The following is a 19,290-nucleotide window of genomic DNA, read 5'->3' as shown; positions in this document are numbered from 1 at the left end:
GCTCCGTCCCTGTACTTCAGGATCATGACCTGAGCCAAGGGCAGACGCTTAACCGACTGAGCCACCCAGGCGCCCCAAGCTAGCTTGCTTTTCTAGTGTGCTTGCTTGTTTTGTGTATCTCAGGAATGTGACATCAGTGGGCTCTCGTCTGTCAACAAGATAGCCTGACAAAAGTGCCTGCCCTGATGATAAAGTGAGGCTGGGAGCCAGGCTGAATCCGACCACAGTTCTTACCCAGGCACCGTATGATGATGGCTGGGTCGGAGCATGAGGACGTCGAGCCCCTCGGCTGCCCACCGAGCCCCTCGTGCTGAAGCTATAGAAAGCTGCCTAGGTGAAGGCTTTGCTGCATCCTTTTCAGATACGGTACCCCTGCAATAAAAATCCTTCTAGGTTATCCCCCATTTCATAGGTGGGGAAACAGGTTTTGAGGTAATGTTTTTCTCCTAAGGGGCAACACCAGGAATTTATCCTCGGTCTTACCACCCAAAATAGTCTTTTTTTCCACCGAAGGTAGAGATGCACTAAGGGGCAGATTTTGGTTATCAAGATGAATTTTTAAAAGCTGTGTAAGAATTGAATGGGTTGCATTAGAAGATAAATTTTCCATGTTGGATGTGTTTAAGCAGAGGTTGAAAAAGCTCCTGACAAGCTTCTTGCAAAGGAATTCAAGTATCATACAAGCGATTGGACTCAACCTTTTAAATTCCTTTGACCCTGAATTACCAGATTCTATGAAATATGAGACTGAATTCATGGTAAAGCCAAGGCTGGAACCCAGGCCTCCTGATTCTTAGTCCAACATGGTTTCCATATGGGTCTATTGTTTCTGTAAGTAGTCTCCCACGTACCCAGCAGTCAGCCAGAAACCTGTATGTCACGCTGGATTCCTTCTGCACCCCTCAGATAAACCTAGCCATCAGGGCCTTTAGATTCTGCTGCCTTAAATGTTTCTTGACTCAATCCTCTTCTCATACTCAGTTTCTATCCTAGTGTAGACCACCATCATATCTCCTAAAACGTGGCATTAGCTTCCTAAAGATCTTGCCTCAAACCTTGCTCCCTTCAGTCCATTCTTCACACAGCAGAGTGATCTTTCTAAAACCCAGACCTGCTAATGCCATTCCCCGGCTTAAGTCCCTTTGAACTAGCCCACTGCTTGTCCCAGGATGAAGTCTAAAGTCCTGTTCTTGAAAGTTCTTCATGCCTCCGTCATTTCCAGCCTCCTACTCCCTGTGCCACACGTTCAGTGTACTCTGGCAATAGAGAATTCCTGTAGTTGTGCCCCACGCTTACGATGCTGTCTTGTTTCAGACCTTTGGGCCTGCTGAGCCCTGGACTGTGTTCCTCAGAGTGTCTCCTACAGCTCCTTCTCATTCTCCAGGACGGAGCTCCATTCCAGAATGTATCTTGTGTCTCCTGTGGGCTTGGCACGTTGCCTCTGTGTTCCAACAGCCCTCTGTGTTCTTGAAGCATATTTATTTATGTGTTGCAGGTTCACAAATGGAAACCTTTTTTAAAGAAAGGTAGGCAGGGAAAAAGGAGTCAGGCGGCCTGCAGGAAGGTAACAGACTTCCATTCTCTTCAGTCAAGGTCAGAAGGTAGTTGCTATTCAGCTCTGCTCAGCGGTTTCTAAGTGTGGGCCTGGTGGTATCAGATCTTCCGGTTTTTCCAGAAGAGCCAGAAATCTGCATTTTTATGTAAAAAAAACCCACCCAACTAAAAAATAAATGATAAATAAATGTTAAAATTACTCTGAGACAGACAAAACAGGACTCTAGGTAGATTTGTGGCAGTTTGCAACGTCAGTACCATCACCGTATGTTACATGTCTGTTTCTTCCAACTAACCTGAGTCCCTGCACAGTAAGGTCGTGTGTGGTATCAGCACAGCTCCAGGCACATACCAGGTGGGGAAAGAGTGAATGAGTCTACGAATCCAGAGCGAACTTAGCAGTACCATGGCACGCCTGCAAAAGCTAGCCCTGGGATTTGGGTTTCCAAAAGGACTTTATCTTTGGCTTTGACATGATGGACTTCTGCAAACAGAATGGTAGGGTGCACAGAAAGTACTTGGTAGAATCCTTGTCTTAGGAGCCACTCAAGCTAGAAGAAATTAAGTGTGGACAGAGTGAGGGCTGTGCTACCTACAAATCAAATCAAAGGGCTTAATGATTAAGACATGGGACTGAGTGTAGTGTCACGTGGAAAAATAGCTTCTCTCCAGGTTCTGTACATTCCCAGCAATGACCATGTAGAACATATTCAGAAATAGGAGCTATTAATTAGCAGGTTCTATACAAAGTTTAATGACCTCACTGCCCGATACTTCCGTCTCTAAGAAGTTTGTACTAAGTTCTCTCTAATGTGGCGACAACTCGCTTAGGAACACTGATTACACCCACACCTAGTTCAACACCCACTGGAGATGTCTCACTTTACATTTCACTTAAAAAAAAAAGAAGTCCATTGCATCAATAGAGAAACAGTCTGAATTGTATCAAATACCCTCCTAGCTACATAGGTGCCTGACTTTTTGAGCTGAGATCTAGAAAGATCCTTTATCTGTCAATTGGCTGGTTGCAGAAAGGGAACTAAACAGGACTTCCCCAGACCTCCAAGCTGGAAGTCAGGTCTGTGAGGATCTTACTCCCATGGGCTTTTTCTTTTTTTTCCCTTGAAGTGCACTCTAAGCCCAGTGTGGAGCTTGAACTCACAACCCTGGGGTCAAGAGTCATACGCTCTACTGACTGAGCCAGTGAGGTGCCCAACTCCCATGGGCCTTTTGAGGAGGTGTATAGTAGAAAAATATCAAGACACAGCATCAGGTTCTAATCTTGGCTCTGCCACTTCCTTGCTGGGTGAACTTGGAAACATCCCTTCACTTCCCATCCCAGTGGTCTGAGCTCACCTTTTCTTGCCAAGCCTCATCTTAAGTTGCTGTTCAGTCTGTGGATTGGCTGCCTAGTCAGATCCCCAACTGGGCCAAGCAGGTGACAGGATCACGTGGAGTAAAGCCAGCTTTCTAGGGCTGTGGCTTCAACAAGGGCTGGGGTATTAATTATGGCTGTGGTAAATACTTGACCTAGTAAATGTTTAGTTAAAAGTTGCCAAATGTTTGGTGAGTAAACACCTTATTCTTTAAGATTCAGCTTGTGTCATGGTCTTAGCAATGTCTTCCTTACTTTCCCTTCCATCCTGATAGGATTAGGCCATCATTTAGGGCATCGTTCAACCTTGTAACTATTGTAGTGTTAACACGCTGTATCATTGTTGATTTTTCTCTCCCATGTAACTCCTGAGGGCAAGAATTATAATTTACTAATTCCTGTACTCCCAGGGCCCAGCAATAACTAGTCATAAAAAATCAGTAAGAGAGTAAATGGGCACGAAAGAGAATAAATGAGAGAATAGAGTCAAGAGTTCCTTTGGGCTCCAGCATTCTACGAATCTATGAAATAGGCTGCTATGTTACGAACCATAAAATGAAACTAGTTGACACACAGCAGACCCATTAATCAAAATATAATGACAACAATGGCTTCTATTTATTGAGTCCTCACTACATGCCAAGAAGTGTGCTAAGACATTGTATGAATCACCCCATTTCCTACCTACAAAATAACTGCAGGTACTAATTATTATCCCTATCTGGCAGATGAGAACAGTGCAACTCTAAGAGATTAAATAAATGCCCAACCAGCGTGTGGCAGAAAGCCACAGTTCAAAGTCAAGGCTCTTTGACACCAAAGCCCGCACTCATAACTCTTTAAAGAGGGAGGGATGAAAACTAAGGTGATGCTGATAATTTATTATAGTTCTACCAGTCTATTCTATGGCTTCACAAAAGACACCTAGTATTTAACAGAACAAAGACTGTCCACAGCGGTTACAGAGCATCTCGCCCAGCCCCATCATTTTATAGCAAGAGACTCTGCGGCCCAGAGAGAACTGTCCAGCTAGGCTCGGGCCGAGCTCGTAGAACAGCTTGCCTAGAACCCTAGTGAGCTCCTCCGGCTGCCGTAACTGAAGTGCTCCGTCACTTCATTCGGGGTTCTGCTCATATGTCATCTGCACAGAGACTTTTCCTGACCATGTATCTGAAATAGCCTTCTTGACTCTCCTCCTCCTCCTCCTCCTTCTTCTTCTGCTTTATCTTCACAACAGGTTCTACTTCCATTATGGATTTACTGTTTCCCTTCCCCACTAGAATAGCAGCTTTGCGAGGATAAGACTTTAATCGCCGTTTCCCTGGAGCCTGTAGCAGTGTCTGACATACAAGGTACTCAATAAAAATTGGGTGAATTCATGGTTAAACACTCCAAAGCATCAGCTGCACTGTAATTTTAATGCACTGACACTTTTCCTCGGGCTTCGAAGCAGAAGGCTTTATTTTTGCCTTTGTTTCCTCATGTTTCTGGCCTAACAGTGTATTCTGTACATCTGTCTTCTCCCCTGATTTTCAGTTCCCCTCAGACAGGGACCTGGTCTTATCATCCATGCATCCCAAAGCCTAGCACAGAACCTGGCATGAACAGCTGTTGAAAAATGCTTGGGGAGGCCGGTGGGGAGAGTGCTAAGAGTGACAGTCACAGGGGCGCCTGGGTGGCACAGCGGTTAAGCGTCTGCCTTCGGCTCAGGGCGTGATCCCGGCGTTATGGGATCGAGCCCCACATCAGGCTCTTCCGCTATGGGCCTGCTTCTTCCTCTCCCACTCCCCCTGCTTGTGTTCCCTCTCTCGCTGGCTGTCTCTGTCGAATAAATAAATAAAATCTTAAAAAAAAAAAAAGAGTGACAGTCACAGGCATTGTTGCTCAGTGATTTATTCTCCTTAAGGCTCCATCAGCACGTGGAATGGAAGACCCCTCCCACTCTGATGCCTCGCGCAGCCAAGGCATTATACTCCTTCACTGCCTGCTCTGTCTGGAGGACCCGCACATCAATGCCTTGTTTCTCGAGGTACTCCACAGTTGACGGGGGCACCTGGGAAGAGGCAAAAAGCTGAGTAAGTCAGGGGAAAGGCCCTCTTGGGTTTCCTTTCCTGCCATGAGGCAAGGGTTCTCTACAAAATCGGACAATGACAATGGTCACTACTCGATCGCCCAGCGTGTCACCGGTCCAAAATCTGACGGGGAGCCCCAAGGAGTCAACAAGGCTTCTAAGAAGTTGACAGAAGCATCATGCATACACAAAGCTCAGGTGAAATGGAAAGGGGAAGAGGATGGATTCTGGAGTCAGACAGTTTTGGATTTAAGTCTTAGCAGTGTGACCCTTAGCAGTGAATTCAATTCTCTGACCCTTTGTTTCCAGTCTGTAAATATGGGTAATAATACCTAGCTCCCAGGGCTGGTATGCAAACTAATTCAGCTAAGGTACAGAAGATGTCTAGCATGTTAATGTTGAATATCGGAGCCCGTCCAACCGGAGTCCAAAGTCTAACTTTGCCATGTAGGCCAGCTATCTAAAGTTTCTCAACCCCGGTTTCCTCCTCTGTAGAATGGGGATAAAAATACACACAGGGTGGTGTGAGGATGAAGTTAACTAACGTATGTATGGATACTGCAGCTCGAATGTCTCCTCAGGAAGGCCTTTCCTGACTATTCCATTTAGAGCGGCCCCTCACAGGTCACCATTGTCTTCACACCATTTGTTAAACAATCTGAAATTGTCTACTGTTTTATTTTTCAAGAGGGCCATGAACCTTGTTTGTCTTATTTATCTTGTCTCCAGTGCCTGGAAGAGTGACCCATAGAAGGCACTGAATAAATGTTTGTAAATTAATTTATATGAAAGATTCTCAATAGTGGCAGCTATTATTGGATTTTTTAAAAACTCCGGCTTGTGCTGAATATTATTTTAATTAGATTTTGCCTCCTCAGAAAGAGCTCTGAAATATTTTTTTAAATGCCCTATATTTTTAAATGTTTGAACAATTTTATAATAACAATAGCCTTTATAGAAAGGAATTATTTTAATGGGAAAAATAGGTTAAACAAAAAATATAAATAGATAAAGAGCACCGTTATCGGAAGGGAAGTAGATTTTAGGACATCTATATAAAGGAGAGAATGAGGTAGATCTCCGTATACTTACGCGAAAAGCTGTCCACAATGTAATAACATAGGAAGTTACAGAACAATATGTACAATGTGATCCTATTTATGTAAAAATGAATGTAAGTGTATACATGTGTATCTGTATGCATAAGAGTATATATTTGCAGCTGCACAGAGAACTGGAACAGTAGACATCAAATGTGGAGATGGGGGTGGGGATCTTTCACTTTTCTACTTCAACATTTCTACATCAACTGTTTAGCAACAAGCATATATTATTTCTGTAAGTACAATAAAAATAAGTATTTTCTCCTAAAGGGGAAAAACGTATAACTTGATTGACTGTGTTTAAGGAAAGAATAAAAAATACTATAAAAATGCGAGGTACTAAAAAAAAAAAGTGAAGTACTGTGAAAATCTAAAGAACCAAATATCGATAGCTATAGAGCTTGAGAATTCCAGGAATGAAGAGTTTCTGAAAAATAGTTGAAACAACACAGGGTTAGATAGAGACTGGAGAGTCCAGCCCTGAGGAGGAAGAGTCCTAACATCCATTATTTTATCTCGCGCCATCCACTGGCTCAGCGAAATGAGGGTGCGTGATATGTTGAGATGAGCTCCCAAGAAGGACATATTTCTAAGGTAAAGGTCCAAGAGGTCACCAACTGTCCTCAGGAATGTTGTGCTCACCAATACCTACCTTCAAGGCCTCACTCATCCCACGGCCAATCACAAGGGTCTGCACACCCTTCTTGACAACTTCCTCCACATCTGCAGGCTGCACACCAGGAGAATGCTGGAGGTGGAAAGAGAAAGTATACCAGCTACCTGTTCTTTTCACCTTTCTTTGCAATTGGCATTCTTGTGGGATTCATTCGTTCACCCATTAATTCACTGAGAATATGTTTACTGAGGTTTATTTTGTGCCAAGCATCATTCAGGGCCCTGGAATAAGAATGCCTTAAGGAATGCTAAGTCTACTGAAAAATATAGGAGACTAAAAAGAAATGTCAATAGTGTTACAAGTGCTACAAGGACATTAGTTCAGGGTGTTGTGAGAACATAGAGAAAGAGCACCTAATTCAGACCTGGAGGGTCAGGGCAAATGGTCAGGGAAGGCATCCCAGAGGACGTAAGCTGAGACCTAAAGGACAAACAGGAATTAGCCAGGTTGAAGGAAATCGGTGGAATGAAGCATTCCAGGTACAGGGAATAGCATGTACAAAGGCTCAGAGGAAAGAAAAACCTGGAGAACTAAAGGTAGTTCAGTATGACTGGAGTGTAATAGGTGAGAGTGGAAAGAGATAGGGTGGGAGAAGAAAGCACTTGCACACCAAGCCAAAATTTGGACTGTGGAGAGATTTCATAAGAATCTGCCTTTTTGTGAGCTCCTTTCCCACTTAACTCAAAAAAACTTCTGTTGATGCTTTTATCACTCCATAAAGTCTTATCAGATTCTCCAAGGGATATTAAAGATAAGGCGTTTACTGACATTAATCCAACATTAAAGGATGGTGGCTTCTGAATTGTTTCCACTCCAACAAATGGGAAAGTGGGAGTTTGGTAAATACCAGCCCAACGACTGGGCTTCACCTATTATCTATCTGTACAGACACTCTCAGCACTGAAGCTCAGAGTCAAAAGCCCTCCTTCCCTGATTTGTCTACCTCTATCCTTTCATTCAGTCAAGAGGTATTTACTGAACACTTACTCTGTACCAGGCTCTATACTCAACACTGGAAATACTGAGATGAACCAAATAGTCCCTGGAGTTTTAGTCAGGTAAGGTTAGTGAATGTGTGAAAATAGTTACAGTAGGATGAGATAAAATAGAGTTGAGGATCTCAGAAGAGCGAGTGAATAAACATGAGTGGGAAGTTGTGAATGACATGCTATTTTAATTGGGTCTTGAAGTATGAGCAGAAAGAACAATGCCTTGGTGCAGTGGTTGTGGAAGGGGTCCATTCTAACCACAGAGATGGTATAAGGAAAGAACTGAATATATCATGAAGACAACAAATGTGCCAAAGAAAAGAGTTTTTCAGTTTTGAAAGATGATAGAGGAGATAGGAATGAAATTTATATATTTATTAAGGTATAAGGAAAGTAGTCTTTTCATTAAATCCTGAAATATCTTACATGTTTATAGTTACAGTTTTCATAATACATCTATAGAAATTACTCCCTATGATCTCTATAGTGATCCTCTAAAGTAGTACTAAAACATCCATTCTCATTATTTATAGATAAGGAAACTAAAGCTCATAAAATATATACACATTGGCCAAGATGACACAACTGTTAAGGAGTGGAAGCTGGGATTTGAACGGAAACATGTTTAACTTTCAGTTTAATGAACTTCATTAGAATACTATAACCCAGGGAGCAACTTTTTTGAAACGTGAAAGAAATAAACCTACTGACCACGTAAAATTGTGCTTAGCCCAGCGCCTGGCCCATTGCAGGTAGAATAATTGTTAGTTTAAGTGTGAACCTGAATCTTCCCTACAACAATCTCTCTCTTTCTGTTTCTGTCTGTCTCTCACACACACATAAGCTAAAAAAACCCATAGAGGATACAGAATGGAATATTTGAAAAATAGTTGATTAACCCCCCAAAAAGGAAGGAATGAAAAACATGAGGTCAAACGGAAAACAAACAGCAAGATGAAATTCCTAAACATAGCTATATCAATAATAACATCAGACTAAAGAGTTTGAGGCAGATTGTCTAGATTAAAAAGCAAGATCCAAGTAAGTACACACTACTTATAAGGTGGGCACGTTAAATATAAAGACGCCAGTTGAAAGTAAAAGGATGAAAAAAGACATAAAATGAAACACTAATAAGAAAGACGGTGTGTGTGTGTGTTTTAAGAGAGAGGGGTGAGTGGGGCAGAGAGAGACGGAGAATCTTTGCAGGCTCCACACCCAGTGCAGAGCTCCATGTGGGCTCAATCTCATGGCCACAAGATCATGACCTGAGCCGAAATCAAAAGCTGGATGCCCAACTAACTTGGCCACCCAGGAGCCCCTGGTATGGTCATATTAATATCAGATTAAGTAGACCTTAAGTATTACTACAGATAAAGAGTGTCATATCATGATGCTTAAAGGGCCAATTCATCAACAAAAATATAACAATTCCAAATCTGTATACTGTTAGTAAAAGAGCTACAAAATATAAAGACAAAAATAACGGAACTAAGGGGAAAGATAGACACCACCACCATAGCTTGAAATCTTAACAACTCTCTCTCAGTAATTGATAGAACAAATAGAAAAAGTCCTTAAGGAAATGGAAGATTTGAGCAACACTATCAATTTGTCCTAAAAGACATTTCTGGGTTATTACACCCAACAACTGCAGAATGCATATATTTTCATGTGTATATGGAACATTCACTGTTAAGACAGACTAAAAGTTAGGCTAGAATTTAAATCTCAGTAAATTTCAAAGAAATGAAATAATCATAACATGTTACCTGACAAAATAGATTTAATTATTTACAATAAGATGTTTAGAAAAGCCACAAAGTAATTGGAAATTGAACAAAGTATTTTTAACCAAAGTACAAAGGAAGAAATATATCAGAATTTGTGGAATACAGCTAAATAATACTTAGAGGGAAATTTGTCAATTTAAGTACTTATAGAAAAAAATGGTCTAAAATCAATGGTCTAAGCCTCCACTTTAAAAAGCTAGAAGAAAAAAGCAAATCATATCCAAAGTAAGTAGAAGACAGAAAATAATGAATATATGTGTATAATTAATGAAATGGGAAACAATTCAGAAAATCAACAAGGTCAAAACTTGATTCTTTGAAAAGATGAATAAAATTGATAAAACCTTTGTTTTTTGTTTTGTTTTGTTTTTAAAGATTTTATTTATTTATTTGACAGAGAGAGAGACAGCCAGTGAGACAGGGAACACAAGCAGGGGAGTGGGAGAGGAAGAAGCAGGCTCCCAAAGGAGGAGCCCAATGCGGGGCTCGATCCCAGGACTCTGGGATCACGCCCTGAGCTGAAGGCAGACACTTAATGACTGAGCCACCCAGGTGCCCCTGATAAAACCTTTGAAAGACTGATCAGGAAAAAAAAGAGAAGACATAAATCATAAATATCAAGAATGAAGGGGACATCACTACAGATCCTACAGATGTTAGAATAAGAAAAAAATACTGGGAACAGCTTTACACTAATAAACATGACAGATGAAATGGACAAATTCCTTAAGCAACACAATTTATCAAAAATATGTAAGAAATAGAAAATCTGAATAGTCCTATAGCTGTTAGAGATTGAATTTATAATTTATTTTTTATTTTTTATTTTTATTTTTTTATTTATTTATTTTTTTTAAAGATTTTATTTATTTATTCAACAGAGATAGAGACAGCCAGCGAGAGAGGGAACACAAGCAGGGGGAGTGGGAGAGGAAGAAGCAGGCTCATAGCAGAAGAGCCTGATGTGGGGCTCGATCCCAGATTGCCGGGATCATGCCCTGAGCCGAAGGCAGACGCTTAACCACTGTGCCACCCAGGCGCCCCTATAATTTATTTTTTAAAATGATTTATTTATTTTAGAGAGAGCGCAAGTGTGTGCATGAGCAGGGGGAGGGGTAGGAGGAGGGAGAGAGAGAATCCTCAAGCGGGCTCCCTGCTGAGCAGGGAGCGGGATGCAGGGTTCGATCCCAGGACCCTGGGATTGTGACCTGAGCAGAAATCAAGAGTCGGCCACTTAACTGACTGAGCTACCCAGGCACCCCTCAATTTATAATTTTAAAACGTTTCCACAGGAAAAATTCTAGGCACAGATGACTTCTTTGGTGCATTTTCTTTTAAATATTTAATGAAGATCCTCAAGAAAACATTAACAAATCCAAGGTTCAACAATGAAAAATTAATGCAGTTCACCATAAAGAAGAAAAAAACCATGTAAATTATCTCAATTGATGCATAAAAAGCATTTAACCAAGTTAATGTATTTATGATTTTAAAAAAACTCAGCAGGGGTGCCTGGGTGGCTCAGTCAATTAAGTGTCTGCTGTCGGTTCAGGTCATGATCCCAAGGGTCCTGGGATCGAGTCCCGCGTCAGGCTCCCAGCTCAATGGAGAGCCTGCTTCTTCCTCTTCCTCTGCTACTCCCCCTGCTTGTGCCCTCTCACCCTCTCTCTGTCTCTCTTTCAAGTAAATAAAATCTTAAACAAACAAACAACTCTGCAAACGAAACTAGAAGGGAATCTTTTTTTTCTGGTTTATTTTAATTGTGGTAAAATACGCATAACATAAAATTTACTATCTTAACTATTTGTAAGTGCACAATTCAGTGGCATTAAGCATATTCACACTGTTGTGCAACCGTCAGCATCATCCAGCTTTTTCATTAGAAGGGAATCTTCTTTAGATAAAAGACGTCTAAGAAAAATCTACAACTAAACATCAAATATAATTTTCCCCAAAGACTGGATATAACGGGCATCAGCTAGACATTTATTTCCTTATTTTCTCTTGGATCTCCATTCCTCTCCATCTCCACTGCCACTCCCCTGGTTTATGCTGCCATTACTTCTTGTTTGGACTGTTGCAGTAACTTTTAAAACCACTGTAGCTTTCCAATTATCCATTCTTCAAACTGTGGCCAGAGCAATCTTTTTAAAATACAAATCCATTCATGTCACCCCTCCACTTAAGAGCATTCAGTGACTTCTCAATGCCCTTAACAATAAATGCCAAACTCCTTAACATGGTCTGTAAGTTCCCAGCTTCCTCTCTAGTCTCACTGCATAGGGCTTTCTTCATGTTCTAAATCACGCATGGCCTTCTAGCCATTCTTCAACCATAGCATGTTTTCTCTCACCATTGTTAAGATAAAACAAAAATCTACAGATTGGGAGAAGATATTTGCACATCACATATCCAACAAAGGACTTTATCTAGAATATACAAAGAACTCTTGAAACACAATACAAAAACAATCCAATTTTTAAAAAACAGGTGAAGTATTTGAACACACACTTTACCAAAGAAGATGCATGGATGGCTATGAAGAATATGAAAAGGCACTTGATATTACAAATCACCATGGAAACACCTATTAAAACCATAATGAGATATCAAATGCTGGTGAGGATATGAATTGGATATATCCTACATAGCTAGTAAAGTGTAAAGTGTAAAGTTAACTCTGGAAAACAGCTGGGCACTTTCTCAGTTAAACATACATTTATCACAAAACAAAAATCCCTAAAAAACATACATTTATCATACGAGTTAGCACATTCACACAAAAACATGCATAGGAACGTATACAGCAACTTTTTTGAAGAAAGGAGAGGTTAACTTTTTTATTTCCTAGACTTTGAAGTAGCCTATCCCACTGTGTATTTCCCCCCAGTTTTACTGAGATATGTAAAGCGTCGTGTAAGTTTAAGGTACGCAGCATAATGGTCTAACTTAATATATATCATGATTACGACAGTAAGTTTAGTGAACATCCATCATCTCATATAGATACAAAAAAAAGAGAGAGAGAAAGAAAAAAAAATACTTTTTTTCCTTGTGATGAAACTCTTGGGATTTACTCTCCTGACAACTTTCATACATATCATACAGCAGTGTTAACTACAGCCGTTCGAAGCAGTCTTATTCGCAGTAGTCCCATGGAAACAACCCAAACGTTCACCAACTGGTGAATGGATAAACAGACTGTGTTATAATCCAATGATGGAATACTACTCAGCAATAAAAAGGACCAACTTATTGATACAACAACATGAGAGAATCTAAAATGTATGATCCTATGTGAAAAAAAGCAAGTCTCGAAGGACTACATACTGTATGATCTCATTAATACAAGTAAATGTAACATGTGTATTATCAGGTCAATTGGCAAAATATTAATAGCATCTGTATATTAAATTGTATCAATACTAATTTCCTGATTTTGATCATTGTATTGTGATTATGTAGAAGAAGGCCCTTGTTTTTTGAGAACTACATACAGGCATATAGGATTAAAGGGGTATAAGACCTACAACAGTTCAGAAAAAATATCTATTGATGGATAGAATGATAAAGAAAATATGATAAAATGTTAACATTTGGATCTGGGTGAAATGAGAACTCTTTTCACTATTCTTTTTATTTTTAAGATTTTATTTATTTATTTAACAGAGAGATCGGCAGCAAGAGAGGGAACACAAGCAGTGGGAGTGGGAGAGGGAGAAGAAGGCTTCCGGCCAAGCAGGAAGGCCAACATGGGGCTCGATCCCAGCACCCTGGGATCGTGACCCGAGCTAAAGACAGATGCTTAATGACTGAGCCACCCAGGTGCCCCTCTGTTTTCATTATTCTTATAACTTTTCTGTAAGTCTGAAATTATTTCAAAATAAATAATTTTTTTAAGTATATGGTATAGGCAGGTCATAGACTAGCAGGAAGAGACCACATACAGGCACGTGTACATACTCCCTGCTTCCTCATTTAGCTAGCCGAGGAAACAAAACTGAAAAGAAGCCAGGTGGCTACACCAAGCGGGGGCAGAGGCAGCATATCTTTGCTGGCTTTCTCCATGGCTCTTGATTCCTTATGGAGTGCGCAAGTGCTGCTGACATTCTTCACCTAGTCAGTGAATGTTCCAGAGCTGAGAACAAAGCCAGTCTCTCTCACTAATACACTTTTACACTCAGACTTAATGTCAATAGCATCTTGCTAGGGAATTGACACTTAGGAGCCGACGTTTAAGGGACTCTCAAAGAGCGTTCTAAGTTGGAAAACCTGCCTGTCAGAGAGTGACCCAAACTGATCAGCAGTTAAGCGTATATTCCTCCTCCTGGGAGAAGATGCAGAGCTAGTGCCCAGGTGGCTCTGAACAGTACCCCTGCTCCAGCTTTACTGTTCTCCTCAAAGATCAGAGGAGACTGGGGGAGGAGAGATTCTTTTTCTGCAAAGTTATTTCAATTCATAAATGTTTAAAAGGCAAAATAAAAAAGGGGATATTTTTTCACGTGATTATAACAATTGGTTCTTAAAGAAACGTAAGAGGTTTAGATTAGATGCCTCTTTAGTTCCATGGGTCTGTGATCCATCCTAGAACCACCCTGAGCTGCAGTTATGCTATACAGAACTTAAAATATTTTTCTGGGGCTATGACCAAGGTAAATATTTAATAGACTTACAAATCAGGGTTGGAGAGCTTCGCCTTCCTTAAGTAAATGCACTTCACTGAAATATTGAAAGACTGCTTCATCTAACAAAGAAGTGCATCTACTCTGGGGAGCATCAGGATTCCCAGACTCGAGGAGCTCTCATTCTAGGACACGGAAACAAGACCACTGCTCAGAATCAAGTGAAAGGTCAGTGAGAGTACAAAACCGTAATCCTTGGGAGATTCGGAGACTGAAGACAGCCGCAGCCCATCAGCGTCGCTGGATCAATGGAACTCAAGTGACAAATGTGGCTGCTGCGTGCTATACTGCAGGCCCAGGGTGTCACAGCGAGAGCAATGAAAGATCACTCCGGAACAGCCTGTGGATGCAGGCACTGGTGGGCGATTACTCACAGAGGCCTGTGACTGGAGCGGCGGCCTGTTATTGCAGTGTCCTCAACCTGTCACCAGCTCGTCCTCTGCTTCTTCCAGTCCCTTGGGGCAAAGCGCTAAGGCTCTCTTCCCCGTGTGAGTGTCTGATTCTGTTTCTCTCCTTTAAGAGGCTTTCCGTCACACCATATGAGGTTGTAAAAGCTTATTGTTTTTTCCTGGGGGAAAACTATTAATTGTGGGAAAATGTCCAGCTACTAATAATGTCCATTATACCAGCTACACAACAGAGCGGCATCTTAGATGGCTGGGACATGTCCTCCTATTTTATGTTAAATTTGAAAAGAAAACATTCCTGAATTACACTTTCAAGGAAGCATTTCCTTCTGCAGAAATAAATGGTTAGTGGCAACGCTGTTATCTGGCTGTGTTGCTGATAAAAGCAGATTCTGTGAGTGAAGGTTAAAGGATCTCTGGTATCTGTCCCCTGTGGACACTGCCTGAGTCACATTCTCATTACCGTTTGCCTGAATGAAGAGCCTCTTAAATGATCTTCCTGTCTCTGCCAGGGCAGTAGAACATTTGTGTTTTGGTTTTGATGACACAGGCCGCAAAGGCAATCTGGCAAAGCCTACGGCCCCCTTCTCAAAATAAAATTTTAAAATACATAGTACAAAATATATAGAACTGGAAAGACAACAGATTTTATACAACTAAAATGACTGAAATATTAAAAACAGATATGTGATCTAGTAATATACTTCTTTATTAGTTTAGAAGAGTAGAAATAAATTTCCAAAAGCTCATTAGCAGACTTGCCCTCACATCTCATAGTGGCAAGTGACAGACTCCTATTTGTTCTTTTAAAATCCATTGTGCCTCTCCTCTGGGTCATATGGCCTCCCAGCTAGAGACTCCATTTTCTGTTCTCCTTTGCAACTAGCTATGGCAATGTGACTATGCTATTACCAGTACAAACTTCAATGGAATATGAGCAGAAGAAAATGATACAACATCTAGGTTTGGGCCTTAAAACACTGGGTGTGAGCTTTTCTTCTCTTTCACCTTCCTTTCATGTTAGAATTCCAGCAATGGCTACAACTAGTTCCCACCATTCAAATGCTCTAGAAGATGGTAGAGCAACAGAGAAAAACAAAACAAAACAAAAACCAAAAACATGGGCCTCTAGCAGTAATCCCCAGAGCTGTCCTCCCTGCCCCCAGCTTGGGTGGGCCACACTAATATGAGAGAGAGAGAAATATATTTCTACTCTTCGTTAAGCCATTAGATTTTGGGATTTCTATTATAGCAGCTTAGCCTTTAACCTAACTAATCCACAGACCCATGCCTAAACTAAACCATGACTGGTTAGATGAATCATTTGGGGTAGAATAGATGTTAGGGAGTTAACTACACTAGACCCCAAGGGTCTTACATGCAGAATATACACAAGGGAGCCATAGGGACAGTCACCTTGTGGGAATTCAACTATACGTTCTTAGAAAAAGAGAGCAAGAACCATTTAAATAGTGAGGGTAATTCAGCCATTCTACTCAAAGAGCATATGCCATGGATTGAACAGGAGATAGCAGCCTCGCATCTGTTATTCCTTCTGTCTCAAGTTCATAGTTGCTGCTTCCAGTGTGAACCTTCTGTCTCACCAAGTGTGTTTCTAGTGTTTAAACCTACAATATACATTTTTCATATAACATGGACCCTAAATGCAAGGGAACTACTTTATTTGGTCCTGTATAGAAGATGACATGTACCTTCTAAAATTAAGGGAATCTTCTGGAAGGATTTGACTATAAGCAATTTTCATCTTAAGTGCTAACTTCAAATTTCAATCCCTGAATCAGATTCAAGTCTACCATATTAGTCTCAAAGTGGTAGGATCTAAGGTTTGGAGGGGCCTTATATGTCCATCTAGCCCCCGCTACCTATATGATAGAATCTTCTGTAAAAATAAATGTTGGTAGATATTGGTGACCAATGGAGGTGCTCTTCCCATGATTCTACTCTAGCATTCCCCCCACATTTCTATGTCTATGTACATATTTTTCCTGCTCATTCCCTTGTTTGCCCAGGAGATATCCCCTTCAAGAATCAGGTCACACCTTCAGTGAATACTCCTCTAAATCACTCAGGCAGTCTTAGGTGCTCCTTCCGTTCTGTTCCTATTGTTAACTCTTTTGGTTCGTACACTATATATGCCTAATCCCCCCATACAGCTCCTTGAAGGCAGAGACAGGTGATTTAGCTGTAAATTAGGCTTTGAGACAATGCTTGGTACCCCATAAGCAATTTCTATATATTTTAAAATGTTAAATTATGACAATACATGCTAAACTCATTTTTGAATGTCAAATTAATTTGTTTGAGCTCCAAAAGAAGATTCTGAAAGACTGAAAAATCACCAGTCTGTCCTTTCATTTTCAGTAGCTTACATCTTCAATTCTGTTTTTCAACTTTGACTTGAATAAAGCAAGCAATAGGAAATGCTGTTCATTTTTACTAACAATTTTAATCAATACATATTTCAAAATTGGCCTTCTCATAAATTGTTGGTAATACCCATACATAGTACAAATTCTACAAAGGGAAATTTGGCAATATCTAACCAGTCTACATTTACATTTATACGTTAGGCAGCAATCCTAGTTCTAAGAATTTACCCTGAAGATACACCTCCAACAAAACAAATAACCATATATATATACAAGGTTATTCGTTGTCGTACTATACATAATAGCAAAGTATTGAAAGCAGTCTAAGTGCCCATCCATAGGGTGAACTGAATAAACAATATCACATTCCCATAGCGCATTACTCTGCAGCTGCATAAAAGAGAAAAGAATATCTCTATGAACTGACGCCCTGATTTTCATTATATATTAAGTGACAGAAAAAAAAAAAAGAGCAAGGTATGCTACTTTTGTGTAAGAAGGGAGTTATTAGGAAAAAAAAAGTATGTATGTATGTGGGTGTGTATTTGCTTATTTTTTCAAAAAAATACAGAACAGATAAACCATAAACTAATAAAAATAGTTACTGACCTACTGGAGTGAAGTAGCTATGGGATGGGAGAGACAGGGAAAGGAGTAAGACTTTTCTTTTCTTTTCTTTTTTTTTTTTTTAAGATTTTATTTATTTATTTGACAGAGATAGAGACAGCCAGCGAGAGAGGGAACACAAACAGGGGGAGTGGGAGAGGAAGAAGCAGGCTCATAGCGGAGGAGCCTGATGTGGGCTTCGATCCCATAATGCTGGGATCACGCCCTGAGCCGAAGGCAGATGCTTAACCGCTGTGCCACCCAGGCGCCCCAGGAGTAAGACTTTTCTAAGTGTACCTTGTTAAATTGTTTTGACTTCTGAAACATGCACATGTTTTATATATTCAAAAAAATTGAATCAACAAAGACAGGAAGTAGGGGGACACTTAAAACCTATGCCAACAGAGACAAATGAATTCAATTGTATCAAATTGATGATACAACAAAAAGAAAAGATAAACGAAGTTCACTTGTTAAGTGTTCTGACTGTACACCTAAATGGGATGTGTTCCAAGTGCAAAAATACCTATAAAGATCTTGAATTTTATTTTGTGATCTTGATGTTGGTAGTGGTATTGGTGTAGTGACTTCAAAGCTGTTTTGTGTGTTAATAGAACACAGCAAATAAGTAATTATATTGATGGATTTTGGAATTAGGGTTCTCTGTGGGAGAAGAAAGGCACAGATATGGAATGAGGGAATAAAAGAATCTTGAGGTGCTGGATTAAACTGGAGGTGTCATTAGGAACTCATCTTACACACACACACACACACACATACACATGCTTTATGGCTCTGTATACTGAAAGGGTAGAGATGGAGTGACATCACAGTAACAATGAGCACACCTAATAGCCAGCTTTTGATTTCTAGATACCACTCTTCACTAAAAGGAACTAGAGCTCCTTGAAGAAATGGCTGAGTCCAGGGATCATATATCCGCTGTGCCACAAAATGAGGCAGTGGTAAAAAACTGACGGGAACATGTCAAAAGAACACTGGCCAAATTTGGGACAATTTAAGCCTCAAAAATATTACTAATGGCAGTGAATTAAAACATTATCTTATTCTGCTTAAGCGGCTGTAATGAAAGGCCACAAACTGGGCAGCTTATAAACAATAGGAATTTATTTCTCACAGTTCTAGAGGCTAGAAATCCATGATCATGGATTGAGTTTGGATAAAGTCCTTCTTCCTGGTTCAGAGCCGGTGCTTCCTCTGTTCTCATGCGGTGGAAGGGATCTTTCTGCTGCCTCTTCTCTGAGGCACTAATCTCATTCACGAGGGCTACACCCTCATGACCTAAGCATCCAAAGACCTCACCTCCTGATACAACCATCTTTAGGTGTTAGGATTTCAATGCATGAATTCTGGGGCGATACACACATTCAGAACATAGTGTACCTTAAATTAAAAAAGATAAGATGAGCCCATAGTGCTATGGTGGGAGTGGCTGAAGGAAAGTCCCTCTTTACAGAAAAATCCAGCTAATGAATGTAGAAGGAATGATAGAAACATTATCATTTTGCAACCACTAATTTAGTAAAGTCAGGCAAGGATCAGTGGTCAATGCTAAAACCACTGGCTGAAAAGGTTGCTGGGGAACAAGATCTTATAAAGTTTCAAATTATTACTCTACAGAGT

The 19,290-nt window shown here is 40.5% G+C and overlaps 1 protein-coding gene across 1 annotated transcript in view; it reads right to left on the bottom strand.

The window, feature by feature from the left end:
- Window positions 1-4,806: 4,806 nt before the first annotated feature.
- Window positions 4,807-19,290, bottom strand: part of AAMDC (adipogenesis associated Mth938 domain containing) — a 38,191-nt gene continuing 23,707 nt past the window's right edge. Inside the window, exons 3-4 of the mRNA XM_045816180.2 lie at window positions 6,756-6,851; window positions 4,807-4,982 (exon numbers count right to left, since the gene is read on the bottom strand). Coding sequence (XP_045672136.1) covers window positions 4,842-4,982; window positions 6,756-6,851 — 237 coding nt within the window. The 3' untranslated portion in view covers window positions 4,807-4,841. The remainder of the gene's footprint in view (window positions 4,983-6,755; window positions 6,852-19,290) is intronic.

This window comes from Ursus americanus, chromosome 16 (genome assembly GCF_024610735.1).
Source record: "Ursus americanus isolate L20-20 chromosome 16, mUrsAme1.1.p, whole genome shotgun sequence".
Taxonomy (NCBI): Eukaryota; Metazoa; Chordata; class Mammalia; order Carnivora; family Ursidae; genus Ursus; species Ursus americanus.
This window is presented reverse-complemented; position numbering and strand designations above follow the sequence as displayed.